This window comes from Cydia splendana, chromosome 18 (assembly GCF_910591565.1).
Source record: "Cydia splendana chromosome 18, ilCydSple1.2, whole genome shotgun sequence".
In the NCBI taxonomy this organism is placed as follows: Eukaryota; Metazoa; Arthropoda; class Insecta; order Lepidoptera; family Tortricidae; genus Cydia; species Cydia splendana.
In genome coordinates this window covers 11,719,771-11,735,730 of record NC_085977.1, presented here as the reverse complement: position 1 = coordinate 11,735,730, position 15,960 = coordinate 11,719,771, and the positions used below count along the sequence as shown (strand labels likewise).

Below are 15,960 nucleotides of genomic sequence, written 5' to 3'. Positions count from 1 at the left end.
ACGACGACGGACTTTGATATCATTAGAGTTCGCAACTGTAGGCGATCAAGAGAGCACCAAATACTAACTAAGCTAGTAATCCCAGGTCGCAGACGCGCCACGAGGGCGTAAAGTGATTTAGACACTCGTAATTTGTACGTGTTCGAATACTTCGTTCGTTGTTACCTACTCATTTAGTTACGTCAGTACCCTTGTCTTTTTTCATTTATTTAGATATCAATTTCAAGAGCCCAATCTTGCAGTAGGCCTAAATATATATACTCGTAGGTAACGAATCTGAGAACTCAGAGAACTATTTATACTTTTTTCGATTGATTATCTAACCATAGCGAACCTCGGTTTCTTCGTCAACGCATATAAGTATAAAATAAGTTTTAGCTTGTGTATTATTATACATTTAGTCGAAAAAATAAAATGTTTACTTACTCAACTAAGGGTCGACGAATCTCCATATCTTAAATGTTTGTAATACCGCCCTGAGTAAATAAAGACAATCGATGCCAAAATATTTCAACGAGTTATTAATATCCATCAAAAACAGAATGATAAATTTAAACTCAATTGATCCAGTTACAGAAACATTAGGCAAATAAATGGAATGAAAACGAAACGTGGGTACTTGCGTACATCCCATTTGTTTTGTATGGTTGCGGTTCTAATTAAAATCCCTTTGTTCATATTCTGTGGACAAATTTGTCTAGTCAACGCTAAATGTGCGTTGGTCCTGACATCCAATTTAATTTTGCCAAGCAAGCTAGACCCGGTTTCAGAGAATACAGGATGGATATCCCAAATGAATGAGTAGAAGGAATTTTGGAATGAGTTATAGACATGCAGTTAAACTACAGACATAAATAAACTGGATAAAAATAAACACTGACTGAAAAAAAGTCTGTTCAAATCGCAAATAAACCGCAAAATATAGTCAAGACAAAATGACATAGTTTCAATTATTACGGAAATAAACAGTAGTGAACTGACTATCAGAAATAGATGTCATTATGGAACAGTTGGAACACTGTAATCTATGAACAAAGGAAATGCCGTACTATCATTTTAGCTTACTAAACCTGTATACATGTAGTTTTTAAGTTTAGATATAAGAAGACTAACACAAATATGGATTGTTAAAAAAAAATCTGAAATAAACAATTTTTATTTTATTTTATAAACCGAACCCAAGAACGGTGGCCGCATCCATTTTAGCCATTTACCGTTTCTGATTTCCGCTGTCTGACCCATTTGAATTGCTCACCCTGTATGAGACCTTCGTAGACCGCCTTATTAAAATGAATGAGGATCTTGATAGTCATGTAGACGTATGAGATGCAAGACTTTGCATTAATTATCATTTGAGAAAATGAGTTATAGTCTGTCGCTACGAGAATTTCAATTTGCGATATTTGGTATATACATACTCAAATTCATTGATCAATTGCATTGATCGACTTTTCAAATTGTAAAATGGGAACAGTGAATTGGGAAAAGTTGAAAATAAAAATCAATGCTATTTTGAGGTGCTCAAGAGACTTTAGTTTCAATATTTAGAGCCGACTGCCGAATAGAAGTAAGTAGTCAGTTACTTATCAGAAACTCCCATTGACAAATCACATCAACTCCAACAGCAAAGCGATAACCAAATATATGTGGAATGTGGAAGTTATCACAGCTAAAAAGAAATGAAAAACCCCCGACGTTCCGTAGTTCCTTCCAAATTTCTAAGCAAGAAACAAGTATTGATTCTAGCTTGAGGTTTTCATCTTCTAAGCCAGGAGGGATCTCCAACAAAATTACGGGTTCGTGGCTTGTCTATGGTTCCCAGGTCAAAACCCAATCCGGAAGGCAGAAAATAATAATATGTACTCGTAAGTAAGTACTACAGAAAAGAAAGTGGCTATTGTTGACTATCAAAAGGAGAAAATACAGTGGATTTGATACGTATTCCCAATTGAATATCTCCGGATCAATCTTGGAAGAAAAAGCTACATTCTCTATCTTCAACAGCCCGTTCGCAATAACAAAGCCAGCTGAGAGGAAACAGCGAACGATTTACATTTGATGTTCGCCGAGATGACGCGGGAGGAGAATTCTTACACAATCTCAGTTTTACCACCGTCCCATGTCAGATTGCTATATGGTGAAATAACAATTTGGGTATACTTGACATGTATAGGAATTAATTTTGTATATGGCGTGGGGTACGCATGGCTAGGCGAGCGATGCTTTTCGTATAAGTATAATAAGATACACTCATTATAAGCATAATAAGATCATACCGTATACTGTGATCACCACAGCTAGACGGAATGAAATGAACTAAACCAATAACATCTAGGTTCTGCGTTGGTGAGGTTCTATTTTATATTTTTGATAAGTAACTCACATTAATAGTGCCAATCACTCCTTCGACCCATTTATACCAATGTTGCATCCATACAGACTACAGTGTTATAGTGATAACGTACATCGAAGTACCTTAGGTGCGTTTTCATTGATTAACATTGAGGTAACGTTCGACACACTCAGGTAAGTAAATAGTATAAAAAACAGGCAGCAAGGTAAAGAACCATTGCTAACAGCATTTGAGGACAGAAATGCTATACAACATGTGTATATAAACAAATGAGGAATGTATCTCGCGATGTTCCCTTTTACACAGTTGACTTTAACCTTTTTAAAGGCTAGAATTTAATACAAGCCTGCGAGTACCTAAAACGGCGTGGGATAACGAAATTTTACGTTGTTTTATATTTAGTAGCGAGCGGCTGCGTAGTTCATGTCCTCTTTTTAGTGTTTTATTAAGCCAGAATGTTTTGTTACATAAAAAGTGTTCACGTAAAAATGTACTCGTATCGTATTAGTTTAAACTGAAAATTTAGTTTCAACTAGTAAAATAAATTTTCATTTTACACTTATTTTAATACAGTATTATATTAAATTAAATCTTCTTCGCAAATCGCAACTATGTGATATGATATGTTTATTATCTATCACTAAAATAAAGGAAACGTACGCGATAAATCCGTTTCAATTATTTATATTTTAGTAGATAAGATATGTTGCACATTTATCGCGAATTATAATAATAATGGATATTAATCTTTAAGAACAAACAAACTAACATTATCTTTTCGCTATCAATAACAATAAAATGGATATTTCCAGTACCAATACAATTTTAATCCAGTGTCTATACATTCTATTCAATACTGCTATAATATAAGAAACCTCTATTAGTCTACTGTCGTATTAGACAGCTGGCGCACTTATTAAAATGCCGTATCAATAAAGTTGATATGCAGGATTGTAGTAAATGAAAAAAACCCCGACAAAGGCGTCATATTCGTGTCATCGCAAGGCATGACCTTATAAATATGCAAACCACGTGAACTTCGTCTCCCGTTTGATTGCGTTACCGCGGATTACATAAGAATGTCCCCTTCAAACTTTTTTCCGATCTGAAGGGAGTAAACTCGCATATGGAAAGTGTTTACATTGTCGCTAGCAGGGCAAATATTTGAGGAGGAAGAGTATACCTTGACTCTAAAACACAATAACAAGAATATTATGAATCTAAATGAAGCTTATTAGCTTACCTTAGCTGTTAATAATTTACCTTGTTTGTAAGATCAGACATAAATAATTAGAGGGCCAAAAATTGTAATGGCAAGAAAGATTTACCGAATTGGCGAGAGTAAAGAGCCGCCTATAATTGAAAAGTTGTTTACTTTCTCGCTAGTTGGATAAACGTTTGACGACAGCGAGTATCTTGAATCAACAACAGATAAGGCTAACAGCTTCAATAAAAATTCAGCCTACATTTAGCTTATACCTGTTCACCGAAGCTGGAAAACTTACAAAAACAAAAAATATGCCCATGAAAGTTTTCTTTTTTCTTGAAAGATTTCACTTGCTTGTACTTGGAAATTGTTTACAAAGTAAACAGTTAACTGGACAAACATTTGAACAGGTCGAGTATCTTGAAACAACAACAGACAAGACCAACAGATTCATGAATATTATGAGTCTAAATTTAGCTTACCTGAGCCAGATGAACAATGTAAGTCTACGAAAATAAGTCTAGCGCACACGGGAACGGCGAAGGCAGGGCACCTACGCGATGGATACATGCCATACACAGAGTCAAGGGATTTTTAATATTCGGGAAACAATTTAATATAGTTTGAAAAAAGATGGAGAGAAACCTACCGGGTTCTTACGTTCCTAACTTTTGCTGAAGCAACAAAAACGAAAAGAGGCATACAAATCATACAATGTACACAATTAAACAATTGCATAATTTGTTGCGCTGTTGGTAAATGCAACACGCCGCTTCTTTGGTTTTTAAGCGACGTGCCATTACTTGACTAATTTGTCCGGGAGATGAAGAGTCGGTCGGAAAATTCTCCTAGCTTTATTCACTTTCCGTAAAACTTCAAAGTGCCAACTGCCAACTTGTCATAAACTTTATAAGAAATTAGACTTGGCTTACGAGTACATGACAGCCCGGCAAATAAGACTTTTGCCCAGGAAAGACACGTTCCTGCTAAGTTCGCCAAGGGTCTTATGTGGATTTACTGAGTAACATTTTTATGTCTTTCGCTCGCTGTATCAAGCCATAAACTATGTTTATGAGCCATTTCTGTTAGCGAGAAATGCCTATCCCCGGAAATAACTGCCGAAAATGAAGAATCGCCCCTGTTGTGCTTGAAAAGGCAACCTCAATTAGTATAATAATTTCTATAAAATCAATTGGAGTCGGAAAATGTTCTAAAAGAAACTGGCGCGAGCTTTCTTACAAGACGAAAAAAAGGTGAAATAATAGTATTTCTTGAATATATGGGAACACGGACCTTCCTGATTTTATGGAAAGTGGATAGGCGACACTGAAAACTCACATTCGCATTAGATCCACGAATTCGATAATAATAAATTGGAGGTGACGCATAACAGTTAGATGGCATCAAAACGGTTGAATCGTCAGCTATAATCTTTACGATCATCGGAAGGGTTATGGCGGAGCAACACGGGACCCGGTCGTAACAATAACATATATTCGTACGTTAAATATTTTCTTGGTTATATTGTCAGTCTCTGCAAAGGAAAGGTATTCGTGTTTAACGACTTCGCGCAACTTCCTACAGAGTTTCGGAGAAGAAATTTTAAGTACGATTCCCTTAACGCGGTGAATCGGCGACATGGTGATGATTTAAAGCGGCGGTCGGCAACCTGCGGCCCGCGGGCCGCACGCGGCTCGTGAAACTGTCACTTGCGGCCTGCGAGCCGCTCTGGCTATGTAATATTGAGAAACGACAATGTCTGATAAAGTCATAAATATTAACAAAGTGTGGCCCGCGTCAACTTAATACTCATCGTTAACTACGCTACTAAAACTACGCAAAAAAAGGTTGCCGACCGCTGATTTAAAGGATTGCTTTTTTTTATTTCTAGGAGGTTTGGCAGATTATATTTTGCGTGTTAAACCAATAATGGTGGCTAAAGCAAGCTAATCGAACACCTTAGTAATTCTTGATACCTATTTGCATGAGCTTAATTAGTAATGACACTATTTAGTAATAGTGTTATGTAGTAGGTAAGTACTCTTTCTTTTATTTTTGTGTACCTGTATCAACGTGAGGATACCGCAGGAAAATTTAATACATATTTCTTGTATTCCACTTACTCGACGCTCGCACATTTTTCATATCCTTTTCTATCCCATGTCACTTGACTCGACCCTTCTTAATTTGATGAACAAAGAAAAGGGTACTTTATCTAATAGCTTACTTGCCTTAACTTTGTTTAGAACTTGCCCACTTGTTTAAGTATTTAGCGAGTCCAGTTACTTATTCAATAAAACCGTATATTTATATTTCCGGCTTGGCAACGCATCTCGCAGGAAAAGCTTCTGTTGAACAAATTATAAAACAGTTTTACGAGATTCTCAATTCGGCTGGACTCTTTTCCCTGTAATATATGTGATAATAATATGAAGTGACGGGACATATGTATATTTAACATCACGTCGCTTCTTATTATTGTAAAAAATGATTATTGGATGTATTTAATAGACTGTAATAAAGGGTACGTTGAAGAAGACAAAGAAATAAAAACTTTTTACAAAAAAAAGCAAACCGACTTCAAAAAGGATGAAATAAAATATTATCCTTTTTGAAGTCTATGCGTTACCAACTGATATGTTTGAAGTCGGTGCCAAGCCAAATTTTGAAGCATACCATGATTTTTGTGCGATTCGATAAGGATGTACCTACGTTGGATTGTCTTACACGACGACAATGAACGTACTTTCTGTAGGTACAGTCGACGTTAAAAATATGTTTACACTTTTCGCCTTATTACAAAGGAGTAAGGTGCAAAAGTGTAAACATATCTTTGACGTCGATTGTATCTAAGAACACACCTCAGAACACACGATCAAACCTTCTTGGCGCAGTCTGTACCATGTTTGTCGGCACATTAGTGGAAATCCAATGCATTTTTGTTCCGTCGTATTTTTTAAAGAGCATTTCTTACTAATGCTCGAACAGTCTATAGCACGCAAGTGTGAGATTGGGACTGAGTCATTTCCCGTCCCTTATCCAGAGGACTACATTTCAAAATATAAAACAATTCAAGAAATTTACCTTCTTCCCAAATTTCACCTAAAGCGGTTCAGTTATTTAGCCATGAAAAGGCGACAAATAGGGCTTGCAATATCGGACGGTTTCCAATTCCGGAACTGATTTTCGATATTCGGTCCCAATTCCGGAATTCCGGAACTGGTTCCGGAATTAGGGCTGATCATATTTTTATTAGATTTTTAAATAAAAAACAACAAAAAAAATGTGAAATTCTGATACTTTATGTTTATTAAAGACAGTATTGTTTTAGTGGAATTTAATTTGAAGTATTATTAATCTAAAAATATTAATCAATTGAGTAGTGCCGTCCTGCACCTCTTATTTTAGCACCTTTTTATATTACTATGGTCGCTTTTATTCACTTCAATGATACTTCGTATTTATTTGGGGAAACTATGACTACTGGCAAACCATTTGATGCCTAATTTGATATGTCTAAATATAACGGCTTCGTACCCTACCTAGGGGCTCTCTGTTTACGAAGATCAAGGTCCCGATAGGGTTCCGATCTCGGTAAGGGCATTTATTGTGTTAAGGTACCTATAACGCTTATTTGTTCCTGAGTTAAGGTTGTTTTTTATGTATGAAAGTACCTATTCAGCTATACCTATTACATACTTAACCTTTAGATACACAAACGTTACGCTTTCCAAGTTGGGTTTTTCCTTACTAGTTCCTAATTCATAATTTAATGTGCTGCTACACTATAAAAGCGAAATCTTACATTGAGGAAACTTCTTTCTGAATTGAGAATAAAATATCCAAATGTTTATAAATTTTAATTCAAAGGTTTCGTGTAGGTAGGATTCTGGGCGAGTAAATGTATGGCTTTGCTTCAGCATGTATCAAAAGTAAATAATTCGATGGTTAAGTTAATGAGAATAATGAGGCATGTTAATGCAATGCCGGAATGCAAGCCCTAGCGACAAAGAGGCAGACAGAATTACTTACACATTTGTAATAGTTATTAGTACAGTTCTAATGGGATTTATAGCCATAAAGCTGATTATTTTTGACTGGTATTGTTACTACTTGGCTTGGCACCGACTTCAAACATATCAGTTAGTAACGCATAGACTTCAAAAAGGATAATATTTTATTTCATCCTTTTTGAAGTCGGTTTGCTTTTTTTTGTAAAAAGTTTTTATTTTACAATTTTTAGTTTTAGCGCAGTGTTAAGAGCGCGACGCATGAATGAAAAACAAGATCATGTTTAACACTAAATTCGTGTACCTATTACTTTAATAAATATGTAATCAGGAATTTTCTCGAGTCCGTCTGGGAAATTATAATTCCTGTCACTACTACACTAAATCCATCCTCCGCCCCGCCACTGACCCAATCCCTCAACGCCCCGATCACTCAACCTCACAGCGCATCAACCCCTGATCCAGGAACCCCTCGACCCTGAACCAGGAATTTTCTCGAGTCCGTCTGGGAAATTATAATTCCTGTCAACTAAATCCATCCGCCCGCCCCGCCACTGACCCAATCCCTCAGCCCCCCGATCACTCAACCTCACATCAACCCCTGATCCAGGAACCCCTCGATCCTGAACCAGCAACCCTTCAACCGCCATTCCCCGACCCCTTAATCCCTGACCCCTTAACTCCTAACCCTAACCCCCGATCAGTAGCCTCACCAGCTTACCACGAGTTTGACATTGATATATTCGCTAGCATGTGTGTAACTTACTTCCTATGCATCTCGCTCGTACTAACCTTAGTGTGAGCGAGATGCATAAAAAGTTACATTTAGATTCATAAGACGTTAGCGAATATGTTAATGTCAAACTCGTGGTAAAGCTACAGTTGCAGTACATCAAATTGGTGGTTTTCGGAAGCAAATGCTCGAGTTACTTTAGAAAACCCCGAAATCACTTAACACGTGCCTTTAAAAAATGAGGAGTACCCTCAATTCCTCATGGATTCCATCATCAGACCAGAACCAAAAATAATACGGAAACACCTTGGAGGTAACTTCTTCCAAACAAAAAAAGAATTACTCATATCGGATCACAGGTGCCGGAGTAATCGCTGAACATACTTACATTTAAAGAAATCATCATCATTATCATCAAAATAATCATCATCATCAGGTCTACTTCATCAAATTGTTGGTTTTCGGGAGAAAATGCTCGATCTGCTTAAGAAAACGCCCAAAACACCATACATGTGCCTTTAAAAATTGAGGAGTTCCCTCAATTCCTCATGGATCCCATCATCAGAACAGAACCAAATTAAAATGGGACCAACTCGGAGGTAGCTCCTTTCAAACAAAAAAAAGAATTACTCAAATCGGACTACGGATTTCGGAGTAACCGGTGAACGTACATAGAAAAAAAAAAAAAAATAGCCACAACCGAATACAGAACCTCCTCCTTCTATGAAATCGAAGTCGGTTAAAAATACAGGGTCAGGTAGCAGAAAAGAAAGTAGCGACAATATTGTGTTTCTCTCAAATGACAAAATAAAAATAATCTTATTGGTTTCGTACAAACAGTGTTTGGATGGAATATATGGAAGTAAGTTGGTTCACTTGTCGTTATTTATTTGGTATCCATAGTTACCGAAACACGTTATTGTATTAGTTTAATATGGCATCTCTTTGTCCCAGGATCGGTAAATTCGTTTTTATCTAATAGGTAGTATTTGGCGGGAACTGTCAGATGTTCTATCTTATCTTTATGCCATAAATGCCATAAGATTATCTTGGGAGTTTCCTCAATATATACGTTAAGCTTACGGAAGTAAAATAAATAATATAAATAGTATTTAATAAGTAAATATGAACACAAAAGTTCGAAATGATTTCAGTTTAAAGTCATGCCTAAAACGGTCATTATATTTTCAAAGAACAATTTGAACTGCTGTAATAAATTTCCGGTGTCCGGTAAGCCCCAAACTAGGCCGAGCCTGTATCTTGTTTAGAAGATATTACATTATATTAGCAAGTAAAGTTCATGTATATTGTTTAACCGGGCTACCGAAAGAATTGATACGAAGTAAAGCGGATTATACCGAATTAGCTGGAATATTGTATAGCTAAAAACTTTCTTGGGAGACATTCTGAGATATCATTATAAAATACGTCTTCAGACTTTTAAACGTCATTAAATTTTTGTGGTTATTCAAATGGCGGGCCAAAAAGCAAGTTTATGATAAAGTTACTTAACAAGGGGCGTAATGAGGCGTAACTCGGCTCAGAGGTTATAAATGTTTTAAATAAGTTATCCATTTTTACCAGTTTTAATGTACGCGATCCTCGTACCATGAAAAGGGCACTCAAGGGGGTTGTGCGTAATAAGAGCTTTCGAGTTAAAAAGGACATCAAATTGTGCCCAACCCATATATGTCCACAATATCCATTTTGTAACAATATTTGTATTTTAGGGACATCATGTTTTGGATAGAGTTGGTTTTAACTTTATTTTATGTTGTAAAAACTGTGCTTATTCTATACTAGCGGATAGATACTTAGTTTAGCTTTAAAGGAATCGTGCCCCTCTTTATATTTTGTGGTGTTAAAAACCAAACTTTAAACGGTATACAGCGTGACCTTAGCCACTGGACAAACCCTGAAATCCCACGTAGGGTTACTTCTCAGAAATGCTCTAACGGTAATATTTTTTTGACAAATGAACAAACAAATGACAAACATTTAAATTTTCAAACAAAAGTTATTTCCAATATTCGACAACAAAAAGAAACATACTGTATTAATCATTGGCAGTGCTTTTGACAATTTGTTTGAAATTGTGCGGCAATGTTGACATTTGTCAAAAGTCAGAATCTTATTAATGTCATAAATAAAAAAGATAATCAAAACTGTCGAAGAAGGTTTCATACTATTTATTACCTTAGGAGCTACTTACACATACAGGTTGCTCCAAAGTAAAAAAATCGTAATTTGTTAATTTCTTCGTAACCGCTACACCGATTGTTATGATACTTTGTATACTGGTTCTAAATACTCTAATGCATATGTACATTTCGGCTTTGTCCAATGGCTAGGGACACCCTGTATATCCTTTAATGCTATGTCTTATGGGCCCTCTATTCGTGTCCCTACTATCGGTTGCCCTTTGGATTTGTAAAAACATACATACCTAAAACTAAAAGGGAAATTTTCTTACAACAACCTTATTGCAGACATTTTCGTCAAATGTAACCTTTTTAAAGCCGCCATGACACTTTCTTGAGGGAATGTCCATTAAAATATGGCCGGAGTGGGTTCGCAGTTCGCATAACTGATACAAATACAGGCAGCGCGTGTCGCGCGTGGTTCGAATATCAAAACAAATGGATGGGTAATGGCGAAGAATGGCGGAGTTGCGTAACATTTCGGTAACATTTAAGAAGGGGCGAAGCCAGGAAATTAGAAGGACACAAAGATATGTCCTGCGACGGAAGAAATGGCCATCGTGCGGGTTATCTCAACGACTCCGAAAATATAGGTACTTTAAAATGTTGCTTCGTTGCGTCGACCCCACTTGATACAAGATATAACGAAGACCGAAGTGGAAACGACGAGTAGCATGTTACCAAAGCTCTCCTTCGACGACATAACCTACCCTTCCTACCTTCCAATATTGGCTTTAGGCTGCATAGCCGGCTGATACTGGGGTGGTGGAGCAGATATGTTCCTGGCTGGTTGTGGCAACTGTTTTGTCTTGTCTTGTCAGGTCCTTTGGCTACATCACTAAATATTTTATTCTAAAATTACACTTTTATGGTAAACACAATTTTGCGTTAGCTCCTTCTCAACTCAAGCATACCTATACCCTAATAGTTTTACTTAAATATAAAATTATTGATAGGTGGGTAATTTGTGACATGGATTTTTTTACAAACAATTAAGGTATTATCAGTATCTCATCACTCATCAGGTATATGTATGTATACAGGCTTTTAAAAAAACTAGTCCACCCTATTTTTCCGTGGTTTGAATATGGCCAATGGCTATATATACTCGTATGTTGGCGGTTGCCTTCATAACGTGGGTTAATTCTTGCCCATTACCACATTTATTGCCACCCAGCCATACAAGACATCCGCGCCAGGCCACAAAAATGTTGTCATATATAGCTGTAGTACCACGATCCCGACTATCGGGTCGTCCGGCCTGAGAACGAAATCATAAAATACCCGATAGTCGGGGTTTCGGCACTGAAGTGTTAGATTTCATGACGTCGGTGTTGGCTAATATCTTAGAAATCAAGTATTGGAAACAAATAACAGGCTTGTTGATCGGGCAGAGCCTGATTTTGCCGTATTGGTCGTGAATGGGCGGGACCCACGAAAATAGCACCAGAGGATATAAAGAAGTTATTCGTTTTGGTGGTTATTATTCGTCTTGATCAGACCTCTTTGTATCGGCTTGATTGAAAATATTGTAGGATTTGTAGGAGTACTTATATGTATATAGAATCACGAAAGCTGGTCGTGATTTTATATGAGAATTTTGAGTTCAGTACAAATCTCGCGCAAGCTCTTATTAGTTTATTAGTTCGAGTTCATTTATTTGCGCATGCGTAGCAGCATCAAAAGTAACGGATCAGGGCTATAACCGCGAAAATCGAAGTTCGCAAATTGCGGGCATTTTTCTCTGTCACTCTTAATAACGCCTTCATTGGAGTAAAAGAGAAAGATCCCCGCAATTTGCCAATTTCGGTTTTCGCGGTAGCCCCTCAGACTACGCGTCAAAAGGTCAAAACTATCTACCATTCTCCATAGCTTAACAAGATGCTATAATTCTCTATATATGTTCTACGCTAATACAAATAGACAATGTAGAGATATAACATTTAAAACTTTCGCGTTTTGAACACATATTAAATCATATTTAGGTATAACCGGGTATCGTGAATTTATTTTGTTACCTACCTTTATTTACCGACGTTTCGACACAGGTTTCACTCGGACACGTCGGCAAAATAAATTCGCCCCAGTTATAAATATGATTTAATAAATGTAGAGATATGTATTTGGAAAAAAATCCAGGATAGATATAGATACTTTTGGAGTGACGTTTCATCAGCTACTTATTGGTGCTGACTGTACGTTTACCTCCAAACTGTCCGGGCGGGTACTTCCTGACTCAACGCTTCCGTTGACATTTATCATTGCTCTCAGACAGTCCCTTTCAGGTCAATTTGGTCTTTATAGATGCCGCTATTGAACTACATACTTTAGAAATGTAGATATGTTACCATCATAAATACAGTAGGTACTTATAAAGAAGTCCAATAGGTGACAAGCATTATATAAAATGCCCGGGCAATTTAATTATTTGAATAGTAATTATCAAATCGCCAACTCATTCATAATGCCTGGGCACTATGATTTATCACTTAGTCCATAACATATATATACTACTAGCGACCCGCCCCGTCTTCGCAAGGGTTAGCAAATTATACACCTAAACCTTCCTCAAGAATCACTTTATTGAATAATTTTACGCTTTAGACTCACTTGTTTTTAGGGTTCCGTACCCAAAGGGTAAAAACGGGACCCAAATTACTAAGGATTCCACTGTCTGTCTGTCTATCACCAGGCTGTAGGTATCTCATGAACCGTGATAGCTAGACAGTTGAAATTTTCACAGATGATGTATTTCTGTTGCCGCTATAACAACAAATGCTAAAACGTACGGAACCCTTGGTGGGCGAGTCGGACTCGCACTTGTCCGATTTTTACTCTTTTATTTTTTAGTGGTTACAATGTAACAAATAAAATGAGAAAAATAATAGCGTCGTCAATGGAAGGTGTGGCCATCGGCCAAGTGTGCTAAAATAGCTTCGGATAAAAAAACAATTACGCGTATCGTCTTCATGTTACGCCACTGAAATAAATTCCTTAGAAAATGGAATAAAAACATTCACTACCGAGTTGATTAAGTACTTTAATTTCTATCCTATCCAATTTATTAATTTCTATTTATATCCTAGAAACGCTAATAGGACGATATAAAGTTGTGTTTGTTATAGGCGTCGTCACATTACCAATTTATAATTATAATCTTACATACTTTGTTGTATAACTTAAAATTGTAAAAAAATGGGTGACAATTCGTCTCGGACTTGACCGGTTTTTACTTTTGATATAAATAATCAAATTTATTTTCTGAGTTGTTGTGCTTTTTCCGGCCAGATACTGATGAAGCCGTCTAAGTCGTGGATATCAAGGGAAGAGGCCTTTGGCCAGTAGTGGGACATTATAACGGGCTAAGAAAAAAAAAATACTGAGTGAAACATGAATAAAACATGTATAATACAAGCGGAGATCAAACCAACAGAGAACCGCCATGACTATGACTGGTACTATCTAAGATTGGAGGAAGTTATGAAGAAAAATAACGCACGTGTAAACATAATCAATTGATAAACAACATGCTTCTTTTATCATAATCTATATTAAAAGATTATGGCGCTCCGCGCTATGTACGCAGTAACTAGATTTTTCATCATCATCACAATCGCTAATAAAGGCTTCCACGCGTTCAGCTGTCATCTCATTACAAGGCCTGCCGACAATATATTACTCTGTACGTCTTACTAATAATCCTATGTGTATGATGTTACTGTACAGTCGACGTCAAAGATATGTTTACATTTTACGCCTTATTACAAGGGAGTAAGGTGCAAAAGTGTAAACATATCTTTGACGTCGACTATACAGTACGCGGATCAAACATATTCACACACACATTCTTTCATCCTTCAGCGAAAATACTGCAGATAGATTATCTGTTTTCATACAAGTGCTGCCATCTGGCGAACACTGCGACAGTCGACTAAGTTTCCGAAGAACGAGATATAAACACGGTGAATACATTCGCTCAGCGTTGTATGACAGTTTCAACGCTGTATCACAGAGGGCGTTGTAACCATTGACCTAATTAGTCTAATTACACGAAATTTCCGCTGACGAAATCGTTTGAAAAAAGAACTGTAATCGATATCACACGTCGAGTAGATAAATTCTACTTTTAGTCTTTGCGTAATATAGGTAAACGAATAAAAAATCTTCCGATTTAGTTTAAGTCGTACATGTGCTAAGTTTACAGTAGTTTAGTCAATGTTTGAACAGTTTGAAATAACTGGACCTTAAAAACGATATTTTGTAGACCACATTCAATTATAATAGAATGTTCAAGATTTACTCTAATAAGTACCTATTTAAAAGTAGGTCACCGAAAGAGCTACTAAGGCGTCCCACGTATTCAGAGCTATGATTTCAAATCAAAAGTAGGTCAGAATGATACTTTACCTACTGGAACGTTCGAATGAAACGAATATCGATTAACAAACGACTTAGTGCAAGGTCAAATGTTCTATTTATTGTAAGTAGTAAAAACCGGTTTATTAATAATATTCAATTCTAAACGGTGTTGTATTGCATATGGAATTATAGGTAAGGCGTGGTATGCAATAGAAAACTCTAATTAAAACACTTACGTGATTTGAATTGATGAACCAACGATGCGCAATCAGCCGAGTGGTGGTAGTCGTAAAGGGAATGACCCACCAACTCGTCCTTGCCGAACCCCAGCGTTTTCGTCAGACTGTAAAAGAAAAAATTTTTTTAAAAGAATTTCAATCCCATTTTATTTACTAAAAAGTACAAAAACAATTAACATAATTCTAGCCTCATTATTGTCACTTCACAGTCCTAAATATTCTGTATCAAGAAAAAAAAACAAAAATATAATGTTATTTTATTTCTGATAAGAGGGTTAAAGTACAACAAAACAGAGAAATACAACCCAGATCTGTCAAAGTTAAAAGAAAAAGTTTTAAAATGAAATAAATATTTCGTTTGGAACACAAGAAAAGTCCTACATCCTTCGTGAAGGTCACTCGCAAATGAGGCCAGACTTCCTATGTTTAGGTTATGAATGTTGTGATTTACCGGTAGATGACCTTGCATGACCTAGCTAAGAGTAATGCCACTCCCTTCAGTCCCTTCACATCAGATATCTAACTAATTCAAACGATATTTTGATTAAGACAAGGATATCGACTCGCTATTGTACTAAACTTACAAAGTTGTTCAAATATCCCGCCATTTTTGCCAAATCCAGGAACAAAAACACTATCCTTTAAGGATTAACTTACACAAACACTTTTATGACTACACAGAAACTATACACACCACAGCACTTTAAAACATAAAACAATACCGACACCCGTAAGTTTATCTCGGACTATGTACAAAACCGCGAAATCACTCATGTTTAACCTACAAAATACATTTGAAGGTGATATTTTTGTTGATATTGCCCGGCCGTGTATGGAAGCGCTGTGTTAAACGCGCGC

At 36.6% G+C, this 15,960-nt stretch overlaps 1 protein-coding gene across 3 annotated transcripts in view; it reads right to left on the bottom strand.

The window, feature by feature from the left end:
• The window catches only part of LOC134799087 (hypoxia-inducible factor 1-alpha-like), a 143,211-nt gene that overhangs the window by 65,738 nt on the left and 61,513 nt on the right, over positions 1–15,960 (bottom strand). For all 3 annotated transcript variants that reach the window (XM_063771466.1, XM_063771464.1, XM_063771465.1), the window contains exon 6: positions 15,100–15,206. In XM_063771466.1, coding sequence (XP_063627536.1) covers positions 15,100–15,206 — 107 coding nt within the window. The remainder of the gene's footprint in view (positions 1–15,099; positions 15,207–15,960) is intronic.